We start from the raw sequence: 25,000 nt of genomic DNA, 5'->3' as shown, positions 1-25,000 counted from the left end.
AGAGCTTTGAACTGGTAACAAGTTCCCTTCCAAACGAAGCGAAGGAACTTTCGGGAAGTCTCGTGCACGGGCACAGAAAGGTAAGCATCTTGTAAATCTATATTTGTCATAAAATCTCCTGGTAAAAGCAACGTCTTTAGACAACTGAGGTTTTCCATCTGGAAATGCTCGTTTACAATGAACTTGTTCCAAGAACTTAGGTCTATCACCGGACGTATAGATCCTCCCTTTTTGGGTACAAGAAACAGGCGGCTGTAAAAACCGTCTCTGGTAAAAGGGGTCTCTTGTATGGCCCCTTTTTGCAATAATTCGTTCACTTCCTGGGATATTAGGAGTGCCTCCTGACCCGATGCTTGGGTAAATGGTTGAGACTTTTGAAAGGGAGTTTTGAGGAAGCTTATCTTGTAACCTGAAATAATTGAGAGAATCTGTGGGTCCGATGTTAGAGTTCTCCAAGACACTATGCACTCTGAGAGTCTGGCTGACGTCCCTTCTGGGGAGGGGGACGAAAAAGCCCGTTTTTTGAACGAGGCCCTGGGTAATTTGACTGAGATTTAGAAGGGTTTGAATACCCAGTGGATTGATACTTGTTAAAGGTGTCTCTATGTTTACTTTGAGACTGGGAACTATTATTACGTCTAGGAAAGGATTTCCCTGAAGTTTGCGCCAAATTTGAGACCCCTTGACAACTCGGCCTGTTTTGAGGCTAAAGAGGGGAAATCATCTCCAAATAGCCACGATTTTGCATTAGGAAGAGGTAGTTCCGCGAGGTTTGTCCTCGAACGGTTTATGACGGCAAGGACTCTCTGTCGTCTCAGAATAGACAGCTGAGTATTGGCTGATCCTAAGAGGCAAAGAGCTTGTTCCAAAGCTACTTTAATTTCCTCATAAGTTGGAGCTGAATCATTTTCGATACAATCATGAAGGCCACAAAGTGGCCCCGTGGCATTTAGGAAAGCACGCTGGGCGTTAAACATTTCCTTATCCCTTTCTTGTACAAACTTTTTCACTTTAAATGGTACTTGATTCAACAATTGTTGATCGAGTTTTGGAGCAGAGAGTGCATCCACTTCAGGAGTTGCCCAGTCATCCATAATAACCAGAGATTGCTGGTAAGATAATTTTCTCCGAAAGTTAGTATCCAGAAACTTGGAGAAGGAGGTTGATGGTTTCCAGGAGGTTGATTTGGCAACTGGGTCGAACAGCCCATGATCATCACTAGATTTCGCCGAGTCTTCCACTTCGTCAGATGTCTTACTAGACTCTGTTGGTGCCTTAAAGGGCATGTAAACCCAAAAATCTTACACTTTTTGTTCACCTAGCGGTTTAGCACACATGGCAGGTATGCCATATCCATAATTATTTTTTTCAGTCAAGCCCGTTTTCACCTCGTAAAAGCTCTTCGAAATTCGAAACATCCGCCATCTTGAAATGGGCCGTCTTTTCTGTGACGTCACAGGTGGAACCTTCCCTTACCGGAAGTATAACCTCGTGAAACACGGACTAGTCTAGGTACTTCGTTTTGGTTTGAGTATATTTATTTTTTGCACAATGGTAAAGCGTTGTGTCGTTCGGTTTTGTAGAAACTCAAACAAAACCGGGCATACCATGCATAAATTCCCAAAAAACACGAATTTGAAGCGACAATGGGTGAAATATTTGTTCAAGTGAAAAGAGCCGATTTCGTAGAGCCGTCGGTACAGTATGTTATTTGTAGCAATCATTTTTCTCCCGACTGCTATGAAAACAGTTACATGGCAGAAATAGGCCTTACAAAAAGAAGCAATTACTTTCCGGTGCTTTGCCGAAGATTCATGCCCATCCAGAAATAAAGTCGTTTGAAGTAAAAAAGAGACCCATGGCAGAATGCAAGGAACCGGAAGTGTCGGACAGAACTGAGAAAAAACCGAGCAGAAGTTAGAGGCCACCAGAGTACGTAAAATAATTGATTTAAGTGCAAATCTTCAGATTGACACGAAATAAATTGATTCATTCCCTAGGAAACCTTGTTTTTCTTAGTTATTGAAAGATCACGAGGAAGCCAGTTGTCCGGGAGCCAACTCTGAGCCAGACGTTGACCTTTCTGAACAAATGCCTGAAACTGAAACCAGTAGCGCGGAATGAAATTTGAGTGATACAGCTGTACAGTATGGTATTGGATTTTGTTGGTTTGATCTTGAACGCAAAGTGATGAATACAAATGACTGTATGATTATAACATATCCCTAGGTTGAACGTAGGAGAGTTTTCATATGCAATAACAATATTCAGCATTATGAACTTCTTTTAATTACAATCTACAGACTTCTGTTGACTTCGCTTCAATACAACGAAAACAGTGATCGATTACAGGCAGTTACAAACCAGTGTATAGGAGCCTTCGAAATCAGCTGGAAAGGTGTCAGTGTCGGATCTTGTTTGCCGCACAAGATGGCAGAGCGCCCCTGACATGTTTGTTGAGATAACCCCAGCACCAGCGAACCAGCTGTCGATAGGCAACGTAGCGAAATTTACTACAAAAGGAGAAAAAGAAAAATATAAGTATCTTCGACACTCAGCATTGTAACTAATAAATAAATAAATAAATAAATTCAACAAATCGATCTCACAAAGGCAAAAACAAAATAACATGTAACAAAACAAACTATAACTTCATCTTACTCATTTCCCCTTTGATTATCTCGCCGTACTCTGCCTGTATGCGTAATAAGCAGTATCCAGCAACCATACATCGAGGCAGGTTGACTGAAAACCTGGATGTTCCGTGATACACTTCATCTCTGTTTCAGGCTGGTCTTTTACTTTTTGCCACACTTGCTTGATTTCCGTGCAGCAAACGCTTTCATCTGTTGTCGGCATGGGTTGAAAAGTTCCACATTCGCACCCAAATAATTTCACATAAAACACCCAAGAAAATTCAGACCCAAAAGTTCTCATTGCCACGGTTTAAATGATGTGCGTGTCTTGTTAACTTTTTATCTCAAATGCAAATAAATCACACTGTGAACTAAATACCAGTCTCTGTTTCCGAGACGATCGGTGTCGCTGTCAACCGGTTTGGGGTGGTTTTCTCTCTAATCATTTCGCCAAATCCTTCGCGGCTCAAATTGATAGGGACGTGGCCCAGCGTCTTGTACATTTACGGAATTATCCCCATCACTGTCACTGTCACTTGAGTTGCTCTCTGCTGAGAGAACATCCTCCGAACTACTACTACTTGTAAGAGCCGCCATACCAATTCTTTTACGGAATGCGTGTTGAGCAATTTTCGTGTTCCACCAGTGACGTCACGATGGCTCGCTATTGTTTTCACCGGAAGTGGAATTTCAGTGGAAATGAGGATATTCTTCCCAAACTAAGCCGAATTGAGCAAAATGAACGCAAAATTCGTTTTCCTCACCACTTTTTACGTAGAATAAGAGTAACTTGTATTTTTGGGTTTACATGCCCTTTAATAGGCGCTACGGGTGCCTGAATAGGCTCTACGGGTGCCTTAATAGGCTCTACGGGTGCCCCAACGGGCGTAGTAGCAGTCTTAAAAGATGCTTCGGTCGCCAAAGGCTCACCTATCTCCAAGCCTGACGTTTCGCCAGCCATAATCGACAAAGCATCGTCATCAGTATTTGCAATAGATTCTGGCTGATTTGCTCGGGACTCTAACGAGTCTATTCGGTTGGAAAGACGTTCAATCGACTGAAGAATCTTCTGAAGGGAATCGTTCTCGTTCTTGCGCCGTTTCGGCGGAGACCCTTCATGATGTATGTCAGGCGACGATACAGAGTTTTGGCGGGAAGATGGCGACCGGGAGCGAGTCCTTTTACGCGACTTGTGTCGTCTATGGAACATGTTCAGCGATTTTAAATATCCTGAAAAGCGAAAGAATATCACCAAAAAGAAACCTACTGTGTGAAAACACAGAGGTTTAGCCTGAAAAACGGTTAGAATTTGTAAGAAAGGCAAAAAACTTACCAAAAGGTTTGAAGCACAAGGAAAAAAGCCACCGAGGCATCATGGGTCCGAGAGATCTAGGTACCAGGGCCTTGTGTGTATACCCAGGCCCCTTGTATTGTTTCTTTAGGGGGGTTCGCCCTTCTGTTGGCGTTAAAAAGTGGTTTGAAGCACTAACTGGGAAATTCCTACTATTTGTTGTCTCATATATTTCGAACGGAGTCTGTGAAGTGTAATGCGTGCACGTGAACGAGATGAAATAACCGCCGAAGACTTAGGTTTGTGCAAAGTTACATTTTTAAGTAACGTTTTTGTCCCCGTCCTGTCGCTGTAGTAGATCTTTAAGCAGGGTTTTCCACAATTTTGTATAGTAGCGGACATATTTCTGAACGCACCGGACGTGACATTCTTGGCGCTGCAAGGCGCCTTGCGAGCGCCGAAGGCGCCAGCTACCCAGGGGGGTCTGATGGCATGCCCCCCCTGGGAATTTTAAAAATAGAACACTCAGAAACGCTGTTTCCAGTGTTTCTGGAACCCAAGAATCAGCTTCCCAAGCAAGGATGGAGTTCACTCAAATTAAAATTAAAAAGTAACTAAAAAAATATATAATAATAAAAAATAAAACAAACCCCTGAAATATTAGCATCAAAGTACCGGACATGGAATGGGAAACCACCAGACGAAACGTCCGGCCTGCGCCCTCAAACGAAAACCCTGTTTAAGTCCCTTTTTCTTAAACTTCCTACCGTTGTCGTCGAAGGCCAGGGAGAAGAGAAATAGGTTGAAATTAGGGGCGCTTACCCGTCAGTTTGCAAAGAAAATGCAACAATTTGAAGGAAAACTTGCACGATAATCCATTGCATTGTTCCGGAGGAGTATATATCATCCTCGAAGTGTGTTATATTGAAGGCGTTGTAGAGTAATTCCTTCCAAATACCCGGTCTGGCCGGTCAGTTCTGTCAAATGGAAAGCGCCCTAAGACGTCTTCAACATTTTGTTTTTGTTACTTTGGACGTATTGTTGTCAAAACCGGAAGACCACTAAATTACTCGATTTTGAGCTTGAAGACGTAAAACTTCGGAATACTTGAAAGCGCCCCTTTCACTAAAATTAGCACAATCTTTACCATGCCTTTTCACGGGAGGGAGAACACCTGTTAGATCGAAACTTTCGCTTGCTAACCAAAACTCCTACAGCGATCTTGTTATTTTACAGTTGCTTAATTGATTTACCAAAACTATTAAAGGGAACCTCCACTAAAACAACAAAATAACTTAATGAACATAATGTTTGCAATTAAAATGGTTCAAACTTTTTTCCAATGAAAGCTTTTGCTTCCGTGAAAAAAAAATGGATTTCGCAGCTTCCAAATTTCCCGAGCGCCGCCATCTTGAATAATGGTGACGTGCCGTGGTTGCCCTGTTGTTCTGACACAAAGAGGGTTGTTCTGGAACAATAGGGAAACCGAATCCCGTTGCAAGCCGCCCGACGTTTTCTGGAGTCTATCAGAGACAATTGCTTCAATTGTCCAGTTAAGTGCGAGGATATCGATCACTTCTACATTTCGACTGCTAAATGCTATTGAGTACCTTTTCCTCGAACATTTCTGGGTGCATTCCGTGAACCAAATGTATTGCAAACATCAGTCTATCAGCCTGGAAGGGAAATAAAGAAAGTAATTATATTTATCATTTAATAAATGATGTAAGCTAAGTTGAGTGTAAGATGTTTCTTCAGTGGAGATCTGTTGCGCTCAAATGTATCCGGCTGTACGTATCGTGCGTAAGACTTGGCGAATAATGCCATTTGAATTATTCGTTGTTTGTGTCCAACCAGACAAAGCAAGCTCAAAGAAAAATCTTACCTAAAAGTTATGAATTTCAGATAAGAAACACAAAGCTCAAATGGGGTATCACAATAACTCACAAAGTTACGAGAAAATAATCAAACATGTCATGTGAAGGACAGGCGCAGCGAAAAGAGCACTTCTTCTTCCAGACTGACCTGGACCCGATTTCCGAAACCCCGCAACATAATTGGGTCAAATTTGTTGGTTGTCTTATCATCACCAAGACCTTTTTCGCATGACCCTGCATGACTTCAATAAACGGGCCATTTTTACCTTGAATAGGGATCTGCACACATATTCGTAAACCATAGATTGTAGTGAGCTTTTTAAGGCTTTGATCCTTTGCTCCGTGCTGCTAGATTCCTAAATAACAAGTGAGTAAACACTATTATTTTAAGCACTTCATCTTGGTAGTTGGCACTAAACGTACGTAAAATGATGCTGTGTGATCCGTGGGGTTCCGAGACGAGCTCTCAGAGGTTAAGCCTCTCTCAGGTTTTGACTGCTTAAAATTGGCTGTTCAAGATGCTTTTTTCGCCCTCAGTGACCAATCCATCATTCAAACATATGTATGATAAGATAAAACATATCCTTCTTTTCAACAAACAACTGAAGCTCAGTCACAATAGCATAAACAAAACTAACAAATCATTGCCCAGTGCCGAAAAAATGGCCTCTTGATACATATCGCACCTGCACAAAACCCGGAAAAAAACCACAAAGAGCAAGTCACGCTTGGTTTCAGGAAACAGGAGGCTACAGGCAACCAACACTATGGACGATTTACGATTGGAAGGCGAGGAAGAAATGTGGTTTTCAAGTCAAGAACACATGGTCTTAATACGGCATTTCTCCCTGCTCTGCTAGGTCTTGGCAGTTGCCAGTGAGTGTAAAAGATTAGGTTCGCATCCCACCTTACTTTTCAAAATTAATAATACATTCCAAAAATACAATCGAAAGTAATTGATTTGTATTTATTCGCGGTTGGTTCCAGAAGTTCGAGATTTCGTCAACTGTAAGATTACTTACTGTACCTGCTTTGTTTCCAAGGATCTTTGAAAGAGCCTTAGGAAGGCGCTTAAACTAAACCGATACATATTGTTCAGCTTGGCCAAGTCACTGATTACAAAGAACAATGTACTGCCGCTTTCTGCCAAGGGGAGGAACGCATCACGCTCCTAGAAAAACAAAAAAAAAGCGCCTTTAGAATTAACACAACATAATGATAACGAGCAAGAAGATTTAGTTGAAACGTAGTGCTTATGCCCTAGCAATGCAAGTTCTAGATTTTACAACAACTTCAGGAGCGTCTGGGAATACAGACAATCAGCGTAATAAAGTGTCCCGTAAACTCCGGGTGTCAAGTAAAGAGATGATGATGACGATGCTGATGATATGCCATGGAAATAAATGCTTGCTTTATTGCTGACCTGATCTAAAGTGGTCTGTATTCGATGAGCATCTTGCAGTGACTCAGCAATAGTCATGCTGCTGGCCTTGGTCTTGTTCAGTGATTCCAACAAAACTTTATTTTCCAAGATGTTCCCTTCAGCACTGGCCAATGTCTGTTGTTTGAGGGGAAAAGATGGCAATGGTCAGTTTTTCGAGAAACAAAGTCATAAAAATAAACAGTGTTTTCCGATTATCCCCGAGTCATCAACGACTATAACACATCGGAAAAAACCGAATTCATGGCCAGCGATTTGGCGCACTTTTGTAAGCAGACAATTGGTCTTTGGTTTTTATCTTTTTTGTAATTATTTTTTTGTACCTCTAACAGTGACTCTTCCAGGTCAGCCAATTGTACTTTCAACTCCTCTTCTTTTCTCAGTAGCTCTGTCTTCTGTACTTCAAGTTGCGGCTTTTCGTGTTGGATTGTTATCCCCAACAGCTGAAAAAGGAAGTAAAACCACAAGTCTCAGTTGCGACGAAAGTAGACTTCCTTGCCTATTCTACTAAAAGTGAGCACCAATGCCCACGGTCTCTGATTTTTCAGTGTCCTTTCGCCCGTTGCCAAGCAACTAACTTATCAGTGTTTCTTTAAAGTGACACTATGACAAAAAAAATCGGTTCCTTTTTTTCCTTCAGATTTTGAAAGTGTGTTTCTACAGTTTGCTTAACAACACTTGACTGGCAAAATTTTGAGCTTTGATCTTTATCCGAAGGCTGTTTTTTACTTTGAGTGTAAGTTTTGGATTTCACGGTCCGCCATTACTAACGTTCAAAACTGACCGATTGGACCTCAGAGGGTTGGATCAAGGGGAAAGTGGCCTCATTTACTCACCAGCTTAAAATTTCAGCGAGTGAATGCATCTTATTAAATATGCAAAACAAGAGTTTAAGAGTCTGAAGGCCCGTACTCCCGTGCTGCATTTAACTTAAGCCGCGTACACACGCATTGCATTCTTAAACTATTGAGTCTTTGACGTCATTTTCTCCTCGATCCAGCTCTCTCAAGATTTTAAAGTAAGTAATGGCGGACCGTTAAATAGGAAAGTTCCAGTTAAAATAAACAGGTGTCTTTTTTAAATCAAGGCTTAAAACTTGAGTCATTTAGTGTTTACTTAACATAGTTTTGAAATCGAAAGAGAAAGAAGAACTGATTTTTTTGGTCATAATAGCGCTTAAAGCTCTCCGCTGATCACTGAGTGTTTCACTATACCTGTCCAGTCAGTCCTGCCCGTGTCGTTGTGAAATTAACTTCAGAGATGATAGCAGACCCGTCTGGAGGCAACTCCGGGTTGGGATTTCTTGTGGTCATGAACAACCTGATTGTAAAAAGAAACCAAAAAGCGGGACCGATAAGGTAAAAATGTTCAAAATTGAACGGGTTCGAAGAGTCTGCATCCTAAAACAGCCACCAAGTATTTGCAGGATAAATGCTTTCAGTCTCACAAAAGGGTCCATGTCCTTGCGTTAGAAGCAATAACTTTTTTTTGATTCGATCAATTTGAGATAGCTTTCCACATTATTTGATAATTTCGAACACGGCGAATACTCAGCGTACCAAACCACGCCCCAGTTCTTCAAAAAATGGATAGCTCTATCAACTAGATAAATCTTATCAAATGAATAGTGGTTTATCCGCTTGATAAGGCTATCCACCGGATATCACACGACCCAATAGATAACTAGATTGGTTTTGGTTTTGGCGCTGTCCTTCTGTTGAACTACCCAATTTTGACTATCCTGGTTGGAGTCGTGAGCGAAGGAGAAATATCCACAAAGCGTCCGTGAATGATCCGTGCTCTTTGAAACTACGAATGACTACAAATAACAGATCAAGGATAAGGTACTTGATGTACTTACTTGAAGTCCTCGTTGTAATCGATGACCTTCTCACCAATTTGAACGACGAACCGAGGACCTGAACACGAAAACAAAGCGTTCGTTTGAGCTAAGAAACCGCGACACATACACGGCAAAATAGACTGTTCGCATTCGGCCAATTTTGTTAAGATATGTATTTCCCCATCAAACGTTTTCATGTTATAATCTGTAGTCTGCCTCCAACTGGCTTATGCTTCAACTACGGATGTCCCAACCTGACGTGCATGAAAAGGGGAAGAAAATAGAAGCGATTTCTGTTTTCAGTTGCTGTTCAGTGGGTTGTTGCATTTTTGGTTCTTAGCTACTGACGATTGGCATGTCACTCATCCATGCAGAAGGGGCAATTTACTAGCCACTAGACTCGGCTGGGGAGAGAAAAAATGTTTGAACTTTAAACACCTTGGCTAATGAAGTCCCCGCGTAGGATTGGGTACAAAACAGGTTCCACACCGTCCATTTCTTGAATCACAAGTGTTTTACCAAACCTCACGGCCAGCTCCAGAGCGGTGGAGAAATTCGAGTCCTGGAAAACAAAAATGATATTAATTACAAGCGCAAGCATCAATTTTAATTTGAGAAGAATAAAAGAATTAATTCCTAAAACAAGCATCACAGCTCTTAATAAAAGCGTTCGACTATCGTATAATATTTTTATTATGTCGATAAAATTTGAAACGGTCGCTAATATCAGGCGAGAAGACTCCTTGCAAGGACCAGCACCCCTTCCTCCGAGGAAACTTGCTCTTAGCTTCCAAAAAGGAAAGCAATCCTTTCTCTGAAGAGTGAGCCATTTTAATTACCATCCTTGACGTTTATTTCCCATCAATCGAGTTCCCTAACCGGTTCAAATCCCCTTTCTGCCTTAATTCAACAGAGCATGCTTCTTCACAAGTAATTAATGTGAAGTTGTTGTAGGCCTCAGTGGAAGAGATGAAACAGCCAAGCAAAAGTTCACTTCCGTTATACCGTGCCGCAATTTACTGATTTAAATGCTAACTGCAGGTTAAGGCGCTGTAACTTGCATGAAACGTTGCTCAGTGTAACACCCGTAAAGCGACTTGTTTCGCAATGTGAGAACGTTTGTAGAAATGGCATGACGAGACAAGTTGCACGAAAATTGCACGGTGTAACAGCGCCTTAACAATTACAAAGCAAAATGATTCAACCTGTTGATTTATGACTTCCAGCCTCTGGTCTTTCAGATGGGTCTTCAACCACTCGGTCGCACGGGATGACGGGTCAACCAAAAATGGCCTCAAAGTACTCTATCAATGAAAAATTTCATGCACGTAAAAAATGAGTCCATGGATGGAGAGAGGAAAGGATGGGTAGAATAATAGATCAATAAATAAATGATCAATATGGATAAATACAAAGGAAGATGTCTGGCATTCAAGTTCTTACAAGCTTGCTTAATGGTAAAAGAAATTATTTGAGGCTGCTGTCAGAGAGAAACGACCGAGGGCGCTCGTCTTGACCAACGATAACTTCAACATTTTGCCCGAGATTGTAACTCAAGGACGAGAGGCAGCCACTCGCTGTTTATGAGTCACATCACTGCGAAAATACGCATTCCAAACAATCCACATTCTGATAATTTTCTTGAGGGAATCTACTCTCGGCAGGAGCTGTGTAAAAGGCCAACATCTCATTCTTATTCCAACTGGTAATGGAACAGTTAACCAAAACACGTACTCGAAAAAAGCCCGTTCTGGATTTGCCCCATAAGAATGTGGTTTGACCAAAAGCCTTAAACCACAGGTACTCTGCAACACGTCTGTTGCCGTATGGATAACGAATATTATTAAATTTACATTTAAATCCTTGCAATACTTGTTAATAATAGATGAAATTTTCTTTTTTGGATACATCATGTTTAGGGGCTTCTATGTTACTACAAAAGAAGCCCCTAAACATGATGTATCCAACTACCATTTTTACAAACTACCTTACATCGGTTTCTATTCAACTTATACCAGAAAGAAAATTTCATCTATTATTAACAAGTATTGCAAGGATTTAAATGTTAAAGTAATTTTCTCTCCATTCAAACTGTGCAACATTTTTAGTCCAAAGGATTTCATTCCGGATTCTCTCAAATCACGTGTTGTATACAAATTTACTTGTGCGGGCTGTGGTGCTCGCTACGTTGGTGAAACCAACAGGCATTTCTACACACGTGTACATGAGCACCTTTTCCGGGACAAAAATTCTCATATTTTCAAGCATCTTAGTTCTTCTAAAAATTGTCACGATAATTGTGATGTTTCTTGCTTCAAAATTATTGATAATGCTACTTCTTTCTATCAACTCAAAATCAAGGAGAGCTTCCATATTGAGCGGTTGAAACCCGAACTCAACAAACAAGTTGATCATGTCAGTTTAGCATTACACTTTTAAACTTTTACCGTTAAGTCAGTTGTGTTCTCTATAATATTGTTGGTTCGTTTGAATTTTACGTACTTGTAACGAACATTTAATCTACAAAGAATCATTGTATTGATAGTTATATATATATACGAATTATCTTGTAAAAAATTTTAATGTTACACTCTCTATGGCTGAAGATGATGTTTGAAACATCGAAACATGTTCCGAAAATTCAAAAGTGTGGTTTTTTTTTTAAAATTTCATAAAACAATTATTCCGTTCGCGCTTGTTGGATATTTACCATCTCATATCAAACGCGCGCTGATGGAATAATTGTTAACTAACCTTTAATATTACGAGCGCATTTTCCATGGAGAGGTCATCAGATGGAAGTCCTTCAGCTTTCCACACAAGTTGCTCACTCTCTGTACTCATAAACCTTCTGAAGTCAAATCCATGAAGCCCGGATGCCTCGCACCACTTCGACATCGTGGCCTTTCTCACGTCTTCAGGGGCACTGCTCAGGTAAGTAATAAAACCAGCGGCCACTTGAGCCTGTCTTGGCAGCTGCTCTAATTCAGCGGTTAGCTCATGGACCTAGGGAAAAAAAACAGGGAAAAAGGTATTCTTCAAGTTGCAACGATATTTCCATGCAGTCTAACATTTGTGTCGGAAATTCAAAGATCGATTAAAACAATTATTTCGGAGTACTTGATTTCAGCGTTAGACATTTAAAAATCTCTGGACAAATAATGCTTTGGTTAGGAATATCTTTTTTCTAGTAGTTCTTTGGATTTTGGTCTTCTCGGACAAACTAAAAAAAATGCAGGCCCCGTTAGTCACATGACAGTGTGGGGCATTCAAGAACTGTTCGCGAAAAGAGAGACACGGATTTTCCGTTGGTGTGGTCTCCCTGTGTTCGTGTTATCTAATGACTCCGATTCCCAGGACGATGTGTTTAGAAAACTGTAAATGATTGATTTGCTACTCCTGTTAAATAAAGAAAAGTCATGTAAAGAAACGAACTAATAATGAATGGAAAGTTGCTCCCGTACCTGTCCAGACCAACGTTTAAACTCGCCGTCCAGCTTCGACACAAGCGTCTCAGCTGCCTGAATGGTTTCTTGTGCTTTGTCGAGCTCCATCTTTAACTGTGTTGCCTCTTGAGTGCGCAGCTCGAATCTAACAATGCAAATCACTCGCTGTCAGGGTTTCCTTCTTCACTTAAAAACAAATGAAAGCCAACTCTTACCTCTTTCTCATCTCAGCCACTTCTCTGTCTACTTTGTCCAAAGCGTTTCCTAACTTTACGAGCCTTTGTTGAGACTTTGCAAGATTCCTACGTTGGAGGGAAAGATTGAAATTCAAAATTTAATTGAGTTGACAAATCCTTCACAGATTTGGGCGGGAATCGTTTATTGAACTTAAAGCAAACACACAAACAAACAGACAAAAAAGACAACAAACGTGCTCGTTCAACTCAGATTAACAAGAGAGTTTGACTTTAACATTCCGTAGTGTCCATGACCAAAATTCAAATCCTAACTTTCCACACTAAATGAACCTAACCAAGTCTTGTCATGAGCCTATTTGAAATCTCTGAAACACCTTTGGGAAAAAAAAAACCTTTATAGATTTCGGTAGCCTTACCAGAGCCTCTTGGCAGCTGCTATCAATATATCAACACCGAGAATATACTCGACCGTAGAGTTAAACAAATGTAAGAACAGTCGGCTTTTTTCAAGTTCGCCAGCGTTATTCGCAATTTTTTGTATTTTAATACCAGAGTAGTCATCAAAGGAAAAAATCATGTCTGCCTTTTGATGTATCCACATTCGTTGTACTGAACATAAACTGGGTCATACTAATGTCAAAATACAGATGATTTTGAGTGTGGGCATTAGCCCAGAAAACTTACTTCTCAAGTTGAGCCTGCTCATTTTCCAGCGGTTCAATCTTCTCCAAAACAACCGAGTACTTCACGTTAGCCACAACCCAGGCTGCCAAAGGAGCTGCAGCAACGCTTGCTCGCTTTGCAGTCTGAAAAAGTAATACTTCAGGGTTAAATTTACAAAAAAGCCACGACATTTTATTAAGTCTTAAAGACATCGGGAGAAGACCCTACGTGCCACAACAGTGACCGGCATTAAAGGAACGCTGTGGCTATATGCCTGGAAGTCGGGGAAGATTTAGAATTAACTAAAAATAACTAAGGGTGTTATGTTTATTTGAAATACTCCACGAGTGCCGGGGAAACAGCTTGCGAAGGTGGGTGACTGCATCGTGAATAAATCGGTCGGTGAATACAGATCTTATTACGGAATTCCTTCGAACTATGACAAGGGGAGAAAAGTACTATCTCAGTCACTCGCGTCTGGCGGACTTGTGTTCGAAACATTTTCTTTAACAAGCCTTTGCTGCCAAAGAACGCCGGCTCTGCAGGCCACAATGTAGTATTCACTGAGGACGTGCGTAGCGCCATTAAGTTGTCGTTAACTAGTGTCCTTTTTCCAAACAAAAGGTACCAAGATCGCTACTGATCACGAGTTTTGGTATGTTGCTTGTGTTTAATCTTGCGTCCATAGTGAAAACACTAAGCAGAACGAATAACTCCACAGTGAAGTGATTCAACCAATGGTGATGCAGTTTCATATTTTTCTTCAAAGGCAACTTTGTCTTTACGTTGACCGTTATCAATCCAGTTTCCGAGGAATCATAACCGTTTCTAATTACCTTCGGGTCAAAAGAGTTAGCATTCTTCTCCAGTAGCTCCTCCACACTCGCTCTAATATCAGGAGTGATTTTTCGGGCATCAAATGAACAAATCTCATCCTTCACACCTCGCTTGGCCAGAAAACTGCAGATACACAAAAATAAAAGCAGGATGGAAAGAATGTGCAAACTGTATAATGAACACGCGCCCGAGTCATACATCTGCAATCCAACGGAACTTCAGTTACATTTCGACACTTCCGCGCGCAATTGTCTCTCTTCACTATCACATTTCTCTTCCACACCCCTCCCCAAAGGCAATGAGCTCATAGCAGTTTTCAACACCAACAATTGCAACATTTACTTGTTTAGCAAAACGGCCCGATTCTAATGATTCATTGCGGTGCAAGAAATTTCTCAAGAGATGACGACACGTTCAAAAGAAGCTGTTAGAAGAATAAAAAATCAGGAAATACAATCAAGTTGAAAAACGTACTGGAAAGTTAACCTAAAAAGGTGTACTTAAGTCCCAAACAGGAATAGAGTACTCTAACCTCTAAACTTCAAGAATTCCTGGAGACCCACATTTAGTGTTACGGAGGTTGTAGTTTTAATTCCTGCCCAAACTCTGATTTATTTTTCAGTTGTCCCTTCGCCAACTACCAACAAAGTAGATCATCATCTTTCGCGTGGGTTGATCACAATCAATACTTCTCTTTCCACTCTTTTCTTTATGACATTTGCCATTTGTCAAAGGTGATGTAAGTCAAGTCACATGATCACCAAAGCTTACCTTTTCATGCTGACCCAAGATGTGTCAAAAATTCCCATCAGTCTTTGTACGGCTTCCAAGATGTCCCGGATGACATCTGGGGGCATGCGCAAAGAACGGATTTCCGAGAGAGACTCCGGTTTAATGTCGCCCACAGCGTCTTTTGCCTCCTGTACGAGCGGTTCGATCTCTGATAACTCAATCTCGATGGCTTTCTTCCTTTTTTCCAGTTTTAAGGATTCTTCGCCTTGCTTCTGTTTTAAAGTCTCCATTTCACTCTTGGATTCGCTGGCGCGCTTAATGACGGAGAACAAAGAGCGAGATTAAAGTCGCATGCAATTTGGGACTATTCTAGAATAAGACTACGGAGACTACTCTCTTCTTTTTAGACGTACTTTGAACATGCCTCACTGACCCTAAACCTCATTACAACTCAATAAAATAGTTTCAGAGAATTGAGCCTAAGATTTTAGTTTAACAGAAATAAACACATCTAAGCATAAAAGGGGGAAAGTTTTAAGACAAAATGTAAATTAAGAGCAGCACCTTTGAGTCAACTATCATGTAGTTAGATAGTCCAAGACGTTTATAAATAACTGAAAATAATACGCGAGTAAGTTAAATATTAAAACAAAAAGTAATGTCAATATGAAGACAGAAGAGATCCGAAATGGGAAAAACAGCTAAGAGAACGCTCCTGAACCAGTACAGATGCTACCAGGCCCCCATTGTCCTCGGAAAGTTTCGACCGAGTCCTACCTGCATACTGGCAGTGATTTCTCTGAGTGCCGCATCAGCTTCCGCTTGTTTATCAGCCAACTGTCGACTCTGCTCTCCCGCCTTCTGTTTCAGATCATCTACCAGCGCCTTGGCATCCGTTAGCTTGGACACACCAGCCTATCGAGAACAAATAAAGAGAGAGAGAGAGAGTGGTCGATATTCCAGCTGTAGATTGGTTACCACCTACGCCTTGTTCAATGGCTTAAGCTCCATCAAGCGCCCTGTAATCTAGTTGTGGATTTTCCGAACTCGGCTAGTAGTCGAAGGACTACTGCTGATGGAATCGAATCCTGTTGGATGTACCGTGGGAATTTTCTCCGAGTAAGCTAATTCTCCGAGCCCGGGTGATTGCTAAGAAATTAATCATTTCAGCAACGTAACATTTCTGGTGTCCAAGTACCATATACAGTTCCCAAATATCAAGTTGTTTAGCCAAAGAATACAAAGGAGTTCAAACTTTTAAGGCTGCGTGCAAAGAAAGTGGTGTCCGATAGCCTGGGGTTAATGGATTTTGCTGTCAGGCTAGTGAATTTTGTTCTTAACTTGCCTGAGGGGCAAGTGATTTTCTTTGGCGGGAATTCAAACTACAGAAAAGCTGTAATCACTCCTGCTCATCAATTTTTTTTTTCGGGCTAGGTGAAATGACTTTCGGGCTAGTACATGCTAGCTAAAGATTGGCCCTGTAAGACTGACTTTCTTTGCACCCTGAAAGGAGTGATGGACTGAAATCACACAACCACGCTAGATCAACAGTGGTGCGCCACCCGTTCACACCTATTCTTGAAAACGTTTCTTTGGATTATAGAGCTAGCTGAATACGACTTAAAGAATAAATATCACAAGAATCGCAGACCTGTAAATGCTGTTGTCGTTTGACGACTCCGTCCTTCTTCTCGTTGTAAACCTGTTTGTAAGTCTTCAAGAAAGTCATGTATCGCCTTGGAGCGGCATCTTTGTCACTGCACGACTCGTGGATTTGAAGAAAATTCTTAACAAGTTCATCTGCTGACGATTTACTATCTCCGCCTTTCTTACCCTCGTCACCTCGAAGTCCTTCATCGGCAAGAAGCATGCCAGGTACTGATAAAAAAAAAACAGAACGGTTCCTTTTACAGTGCGACGCGCCTTACCGTGGCCACCTAACAAAGTTTCTTACAAATTGTCCGCCAATCAGGATGTATGAATTTGAATGACAGTCACGCCTCCTTGCAAAGTTCGCAGAGTTGTAAGTTGAACACCGTTGCATGGGTTGTTGAGTTGATGTATTCATATGTAGTTGTCAAATGTGAAAGTTTGTTGGGTGGCTACGGTAAGGCGCGTTGCACTGTAAGGGGAAGTAATGTGTGTCATATCTAAGTTGGCGGCATAAAAAATCTAAGCACCTAGCAAGCTTTATCACTACTGAGAGACAGGGACGAAGAAAACAAGCTATTTACTTCAGTAAGACATGGCGTCCGTTTGACTGTCCCAACGTTGGCCGAAAAATGAACGGAATAGCACCTAAATTTTCTTTCACATCAAAGGAAGAAAAATTCAAGAGCTCATCTGCAAGCAAAACGTTCTTTAGACGTAGAACGATTCATCTGTAAGCGATGGCTATTGACCAGACGATGTTGCTTCATCGCACGTTTAGCTAGTTTTCTCACATCGTCCACCACTGTATGTTTAGTCCAAATTTGTTTAGTTATCTTTTGTTGGAAAGAAAAGACGTGTAGATGCAATTACTCGTATATAAATCAGTAATTAGCATTCTTGTAATTCCCACCGGCACACACACCTATTTCTTTCACTTGCATGATGACATGACGTCGTCAAACCGTTATGTAACACTTTCATCGGTTAATTTTCCTTGTAAAACAGTTGTCAAAGGCAAATGTTTAGACGTGGTTTGCATTCCGTATAAAGAATTGATAAATGTATGCTTAAGCACCGTGTCAGGGCAATCAGTTAGGCGAAAGACTAGGGCTAACTTTGCGGGGCAAACGCCTCTAAGTCACTTACTCTGGGCCATGCTTTCTTTACTCCAGCCTTGCATCCACTGGAACGAACAATTCTTGTAAAAAGCAGGGTTGGACTCGCAATTTGCCGTGAAATTCTTGGATGAAGAGTCCATAATCAACACAATGTGTAGATTTCTTTTCACGCGCGACGCGAAGTACGCGACGAGAGTGCCACGAAAGCCATCCTGAGAGGCTTGATCCCTGAGGGGACCCAAGAGGGGTTCGAGCTCCTCAGGGGTGTATAGACCGGGAACCTCTCCAGCGCTCAGTAGACTGTTGATGAGCTCCAGGTAAGAAGCATCCACCTGATGATCTTCTAAAATAAGGACTACTTGTTCACCGTCGATTCCCGACAGCTGCATGACCTGCAATCATGAACGAAAATGTTCAAACAAAACATGACCTTCCTATCCGAGAAAGGTTCTACACGTCACGGAATACTAACTGCAGTGGACCGTTGATCAGCGCTTTGGAGTCCCGTTAACTTTTTGTCCAATTTGTGTCGTTCATTCCATAGTTCAGATACAGTATTCGCCTCCGATTTTTATGGCATTCTAACAACTTGCCTCTCGCACCAGCCTCGTTCCCTTTTTTTTTTTCTTTTCCTGACTCAAAAAAGTAGCCTGGTTGCGGGATGCCACGTGTCTGCTAGATTCTTGCAGATTCCAGGAATATAAATGAAGGGAGGGGAACGACAGTAAATTTGTCTCAAATGAACTCATCTACTGAGATCAGTAGGGAATGGAAATTAAACTCCTGTTGGAGTTTGCCAGTACATCTTTCCTCAAATACAAATACGCTTTCAGACCCGTGAGCTCCTGTTTCACAAAAATTACTTGTTTTACTTAAATCACGTTTGTATCATTCGGAAGCAGCACAATAGTTAAGAACGCGGGCGTCATTTGGAAAAGTAAAACAATCTCTCTAGCCCTCCCACAGATGGGACTGAACATTGTAGAAAAAATTAAGTCGAGGACCCACCCACCGTGCGTATTTCATTTGTACTCAGAGGTACGTGACCAGCCTCCCCAGGGTACTTCTCGAGGGAGGATGAGAGATAACCTGGAAACGAGGTTGCTCTGACACATGCACATGTGGAAGTTTAACCATTAACGACAGCAACACAACGAGGACTTCCTCTCAAGATATAAACCCGGGTGATTGTCATCACTTCTCGACAATTCCAACCCTTTCAGTCTATAAAAGTGCCCCGATTTCCAAAGAATGAAAGTGGTTAAACCTTGTGAGAAAACGACAAATCTGCCCTATCGAGTCTCACAAACCAAAATTTTGTTACTCTACGTTGTTTTTTTGAAGAGGACAGTAGTAGCGTTTTTGTAGCCGCTGTAGTTATTCGAGCCCCCTATTAAAGTTGAGCTAACTACGTACCCATCTCCCACTCAAACTGTAGCTAACAGATGTTGTCTTGTATCTGGTCTTCTTCACGCCTTAAGTCTTAAACTTACCGTCTTTAGGTCATTCCTAAATTGCTTCAGTCCATAACCTCTTGAGACTTTAGGTGTGAACACCTGTATGTTGTGCATGTGTGAAACCAAGGCAGCCGCTGTCCGCCTCCCCGCACCACTGCGACCAGCCATGAGCAGTGAGCCACCGGGTTTGGTCAGAACGCGGTCAACTCGCGCTATGTTGTCAAAGACCTCTTTGAAGAGGAGAATGTCCAGTTCACGGTTTTCTCGTGCTGCCGCGAAAATGAAGATGCCAAATTAGTAGAAGGTTAGAATAATATGTATAATATTTGTGCAAAATGATGCTGCATACCAGATGATCGGTCTGATTTCAAACCGATTTCCTGTTACTACCGACAACGGGCTGTTTTATTTCCTTAAGGACGGTGCCTACTATTGTTATTGCGCATAAGTTCTGCGCATCTCCAGATACTTGGATTTCCTATCGTCGATGCTAACTAATGCAGGGATATTTTTGCGCGGTTTAAAACTATGCAGATAAAGTAGATCTTTGTAAGTACTCATGGTATCAAAAAAGAAAATTTGGGGTAACCATGCATTCTTTAGAGATAATTGAGCTTCAATTTGAGAAATAACGCCATACATTGCTTTGTATTTTAAAGCTTTTTACACATATCGTTCATGAATTATCTTTCAAAAATATGTGGTTACCCCCAATTTTCTTTTTGGATTTCAATAACACTTGTTAAGATCTACCTTTCCTGCATAATCACAAATCGGGGCAAAAATACCTTTGAGTTAGTAGGCACCGTCCTTAACTAAGATGTGACGCCGCCAAGAAATGTTTAGCTCTCTGCATTCACGTTAATTCTATCACGTGCCAGCAGATTCTTCACCCCTCCCTCCCCCAAGGTTCCTTTCCCTTTTATAAACGTACCATATGTTTTCATTCCTTTGTCTATGACTTGCTTGAAGTCCTTCTGATCAAGCTTGCCCAGCATTTTCCCTTGAGGAGGCAAAGACCCAACAGATGACGCCACTGCAGCAGCTTCACCATCCTTCACGTCATCGTTCGGGGAAACTGCACTGGCCGTCAGGCTGCTACCCCAAGTGACGTAATACTTGTTGTCAAGGCGATCCAGTGTAACTGACCAATCAGCACGCAGCTGGGAAGCTAAGATGCTAAACAATTGAAAAAGGTAATAGAAGCTATGTTGGCAATTGGAAATGATTTTATCTGTCAATTTGTCTTTAAATATGATCTCACACGCGTTGAACCATTATATAAGCCTAAACTGATTTTAAGGTGAAACAAAGACAGCAACTAGTTTTCTATTTATTTAGTTGAAAAACTTGAAGACGGCTTTCCATCACATTCCTTTCCTTGTGCCATTACAGGTACTTATTCGCCCAATAGTAATCGCGGTCAATTGCTATTTGTTTGTTTTTTAAAAGCTGCATTGTTAAAACTCGTGATCTGATTGGCTTTACATTGACGTCTTGGGTTCTTTCTGAAAAATGAAATCTGCAATGAACTTTAAGCGAAAGTGGACCATCAGTGCTAACATTTATGCCTAAAAAGTATGCTATATTCACTTTCTGGATTCTATTAAAACAATCGCCCCTCCCTTGTATCCTTTGTTTTCACTCTTCTAGAGAACTGACGTAACCTTTACCCATGAGACGAGCCTTACCTGTCAAACTTGTCTAGACCCTGTTTTCCAACAAGTCTATCCCTAAACAGTCGTTTGGCCTCATAGGCCCATATCTCCAACAAGTACTGAGTGGAGCTATCCCCAGATCCTGAATCCAGATTATAACGCAAAAGGCCTAGGATCCAGTTGGTTAGGTCACGTGGTGTGAAAAGGTAATGAGAATAGTCATCCACAGTGAACTTGGAACGCACCTTGGAAACAACAAAATAAAGAGCCCATAGAGCGGTTTTCAATTGATTGTCGAAAGTAATTAGCGAATTGCTTTGGTTTTACATTACTTCACTCAGTGAATGGTTCAAAGTTCTCGCACCATCTTTTCAACCAATCAGAAGTGAAACCAAAACCAATCGTGGCTCGCGCGTGTACATTTTCCCGCGCTTTGTGTCGGCTACGTGTAATTACTTCCGAGTTTTGATTGGTTTACAGGATTGTCTCCGTCCTTTTTGATTGGCCAAAGTATTTACTTTGGTTTTGGTTTTACGACACTTGCTCTAAGACGTATCGCACCTTCAGCGTTAATTTACTTCTTCCAGATTCAAGTTCTGTAGCGCCATAAATTTTGGAGATTACAAATCAAAACATGACCGTCTAGCTTGTGCTGTGAAAATCCATTTCATAGGAGGTTTTCCTAGCCAACTAGGGTCGTTTTGAGCTTTCAGTTGTGAATGTGGAAATACTCAAAGGAATTAATCTAATCTGGGACCATTCGAATGACAGCTTCATTTAGTCCTGTGCTCAGAACTTGGCATACAATCAAATGAGTCACGCAATCGTAAGATAAGAATGAAACAAGCACAGCCGACCCTAAGCGCGGCAAAACGCACGCGAATTTTAACTTATGATTGGCTAAGAATGCGGACCAAGATTATTCAAAGCCAATGCCAGCGTAGAAACTGCAACCGTGCAATACAAAAGAAGTCGCGAAAACGAATACAGCTCTGACATAACATCGCTTCTAAGGTGACCTCTTCTGGGAACGAGAGCTTGTGAAAGCAAATAATGACAGAATGAAAACCAACCTGCTCATACACTGCCACCATAGAACCCGCCAGAGTGTGGACATTTTTTACCGCACCCCATACCGGATGGGACTTTAAAGACGCACTGAGGACAGGTTGCAGATAGGCACTGTAGATTGCCTGCAGCTGGTCCTGATCAGCATAGCTGAGGCAAAACAAATCATTGGTCAGAGAGCCGGGTCAAGCGACAAACCCATGCAAGAAGGTTGAATTTATAATTAAAACCTTAACATTTACGAATTTGGAGGAACGCCGGGTGTTGAAGCTTGAAAGGATTTGCCTTTGTGTTCACGAGATTTGGTCAATTTACGTCGCACATTCCTGGAGCACGGAACAGAAGGGTACAAAGTACGTGCAGACAGTTGTTTTGCCTCCTTAAGCTATATATAATATTGGGGACTTGAAGATCTACAACTGTGACGTCGACGAAAACGTCAAAATTTAGCTATGCGTTATAGTAAGTCTATCGCAATAATTCCATCGCGTTTAAGCCGTACAATGTAGCATGAAGTATCCTAGAAATAACTTGGATACGAGCGGATTACGAATATCAACAGAAAATGAAAGATTCCAGGGCTCACGTTGTAATCAAAACCTAAAATTTGGTGTTTTTAACGTCATTATGCTGAGTACAACAAAAATTTGTGCTGAGATACGTGCTGCACGAGAAGCACGATTATTTATTCTCTTTTAACTAATGATATTCTTGTCCTGTGGATTTGGAGTCGCCGTAACCGTCTTCATTTCTTAAACACGTCTTGTTGCGTTCTCGGTGACGTCGTAGCGTCCCAGACCTTAAAGTCCAGGCCACATTTGGCATCTCATTCACGCGTTTTTTTGTTAGTGTCACTCTTAAAGCCCACGTTTGTCAGATGCAAGACGCCACAAGTCGAACTGCATCACCTTTATTCAAGTGATTCGTGCCAATACTACACTGATTCCTTACCCTATGGAGCAAACACCTACGATGGAAGTGAATCTGGTTGTCAACTGATGTCTACCCATGCCAGTTCCAGCACTCATGGAAGCCACAATCTGTACTCCTTCCAAACCCACCCACTCCAGGTTCGAATCATAGAAGCCTTTGTAAGTCAGAACCTAAAACAACACGCTATTAGATCTCTCAAAATTTAATTATCGCGCCTTTCAAAAACATGCAGACTCCAAGTTGAACTTCCAAACGATTGTTCAGTTTTCTTCATCCACCGATCATATTTGTGGTGACAGTTCAGGGCAAACTGGTCAGAGCAAAAAGCAATTAAGTTGACTGATCGAAAAAAACGAAAAGTTGGTTGAAATTGTAAGTATAGAGTATAAGTGGTTAGGAATGATGCAGCAAACCATTCCATATAACTACAAGGAAAGGTTACGTTTATACAAACGTTGGCCGTGTAGCACTTATGTTTTAAACAGAGTTAACTGAATAGAGTGTAATGTGTAGTGCACTCCATATAACTGCCGACTTGTTTTAACATTTCCTTAAAGTAAGTACCTGTTGTGAAAAGTTCTAGCAACGAAACTTCAACAAAAAACGTGACTTTAAACTGCAACTTGACGCTTAAATGCCCGTTTAAACGGTTTCAACATTTGACCAACATTCGTTCAACAAAAGTTGAACGGATGCTGGGCAAATGTTGGACGTAAAAACAAAGTTGCGCAGAGGCCGTTCAAACGGTCCCAACATTGCACCAAGAAAAGAACCAACACTTTGGCTTTACAAGTTAATCGCGAGGAACTAAGAACTAGAAACCAGTCTCTCTCGTCCAGATAAACTACGCCATATTAACTTTTGCGGCCTGATGTGAGCATGCGTGTGTTCTACAATTGTTGAACAGAGTGTTCAAACTACTTCAAAAGCATTTAACTTTTTCGAGAACAAAGGAAAAGTTGAATCGATGTTGAATAAAAGTTCAAACCGATTTAAACTTGATTCCGACAACGCGCTTTCAAAAAGCTTTCAAGATTTTTTATGCTTTCAATAATGGTGGACGAATTGTTCAAACGCACCCTTTAAACGGACCTTTAGTAAGAATAGACCTCTTTAGCTTGTACGTTTTGTTTTCCCCATTTCAGACCATGTGATGTCCTCAAGGGAATTTTCCTTTTCTTTTTTCATAAGTTATGGCTACATATACACGTGCATAAGACTTTGATAGAAACTTTTCCCTACACTAACATCACGTAGTCTGAAATGGGAAAACAAAATGTACAAGCTAAAGAGGTCAATTTCACTGTTGCTCCATCTCGGTGATTTTGTACAATATGGGCTACCCATCCTATAACTGGACGCGTACGGAAAGGTTTGAGTTCAAAATATATAGAGTGAATGATTCACTGTCAGTATGGTCACGTTGTTGTGAAAACCTTAAATCTGGTCATTTTACGTTGTTGTTTTGCGAAAAGGGAAAGAAATGTATTAGAATGTATGCGGCACCATTATTTTGCTTCTTTTAACTAATGTTGTTATATACCTGGACTTTCACTCGACAAAGCGAGCACTGTGATTGGTAGATTCTTGGTCACGTGCCCCTGATCAAATTTAAATGTATCCCGAACGGGATACAATTCCGCAGTTGTTGCCCGCGCCGAATGTTCTGCTGCGATCGTTGAAGGAGAAGTCGAAATATATAACAAAGCACTTTATGTATGATCCCGCGGAAATCTAGTCAGTTTTGTTTTCCCTCGAGTCCTGATCTTTCCCTCAACTTCGTCTCGGGACTTTCGGGAAAAAAAAACTAACTGTTTCTCTCGGGACCATACATTACAGTGCAACGCACCTTACCGTGGCCACCCAACAAACTTTCACATTTGACAACTACGTATAAATACATCAACTCAACAACCCATGCGACGGTGTTCAACTTACAACTGTGCGAACTTTGCAACGAGGCGCGACTGTCAATCAAATTCAGTCACACAACCTGATTGACGGACAACTTGTAAAAAACTTTGTTAGGTGGCCACGGTAAGGCGCGTCGCACTGTAAGTGCATAATATCCTTGTTTTGTGATGTTGCCGTAGCAGTCGTTGTAGCTTAAAATCCCAAACGACCAAAGCAAAATGTTCATACCTGTTGCA

General features: G+C 41.3%; 1 protein-coding gene across 1 annotated transcript in view; it reads right to left on the bottom strand.

The window, feature by feature from the left end:
- The window catches only part of LOC138017085 (cytoplasmic dynein 2 heavy chain 1-like), a 108,866-nt gene that overhangs the window by 22,801 nt on the left and 61,065 nt on the right, over window positions 1-25,000 (bottom strand). The window contains exons 34-57 of the mRNA XM_068864283.1: window positions 24,993-25,000; window positions 22,869-23,020; window positions 21,923-22,067; window positions 20,883-21,094; window positions 20,126-20,370; window positions 19,228-19,460; window positions 17,763-18,126; window positions 16,615-16,841; window positions 15,741-15,878; window positions 15,003-15,277; window positions 14,231-14,354; window positions 13,416-13,537; window positions 12,750-12,836; window positions 12,553-12,679; window positions 11,843-12,094; window positions 10,294-10,392; window positions 9,527-9,650; window positions 9,107-9,164; window positions 8,460-8,565; window positions 7,569-7,688; window positions 7,228-7,362; window positions 6,832-6,975; window positions 6,071-6,160; window positions 5,538-5,603 (exon numbers count right to left, since the gene is read on the bottom strand). The exon at window positions 24,993-25,000 is cut by the window's right edge and continues 239 nt beyond it. Of these exons, the coding sequence (XP_068720384.1) occupies window positions 5,538-5,603; window positions 6,071-6,160; window positions 6,832-6,975; window positions 7,228-7,362; window positions 7,569-7,688; window positions 8,460-8,565; window positions 9,107-9,164; window positions 9,527-9,650; window positions 10,294-10,392; window positions 11,843-12,094; window positions 12,553-12,679; window positions 12,750-12,836; window positions 13,416-13,537; window positions 14,231-14,354; window positions 15,003-15,277; window positions 15,741-15,878; window positions 16,615-16,841; window positions 17,763-18,126; window positions 19,228-19,460; window positions 20,126-20,370; window positions 20,883-21,094; window positions 21,923-22,067; window positions 22,869-23,020; window positions 24,993-25,000 (3,653 nt within the window). The remainder of the gene's footprint in view (window positions 1-5,537; window positions 5,604-6,070; window positions 6,161-6,831; window positions 6,976-7,227; window positions 7,363-7,568; window positions 7,689-8,459; window positions 8,566-9,106; window positions 9,165-9,526; window positions 9,651-10,293; window positions 10,393-11,842; window positions 12,095-12,552; window positions 12,680-12,749; window positions 12,837-13,415; window positions 13,538-14,230; window positions 14,355-15,002; window positions 15,278-15,740; window positions 15,879-16,614; window positions 16,842-17,762; window positions 18,127-19,227; window positions 19,461-20,125; window positions 20,371-20,882; window positions 21,095-21,922; window positions 22,068-22,868; window positions 23,021-24,992) is intronic.

Source organism: Montipora capricornis, chromosome 9 (genome assembly GCF_036669925.1).
Source record: "Montipora capricornis isolate CH-2021 chromosome 9, ASM3666992v2, whole genome shotgun sequence".
Lineage (NCBI taxonomy): Eukaryota > Metazoa > Cnidaria > Anthozoa > Scleractinia > Acroporidae > Montipora > Montipora capricornis.
The sequence above is the reverse complement of the archived record's forward strand: the minus strand, read 5'-3'. Positions and strand labels throughout refer to the sequence as shown.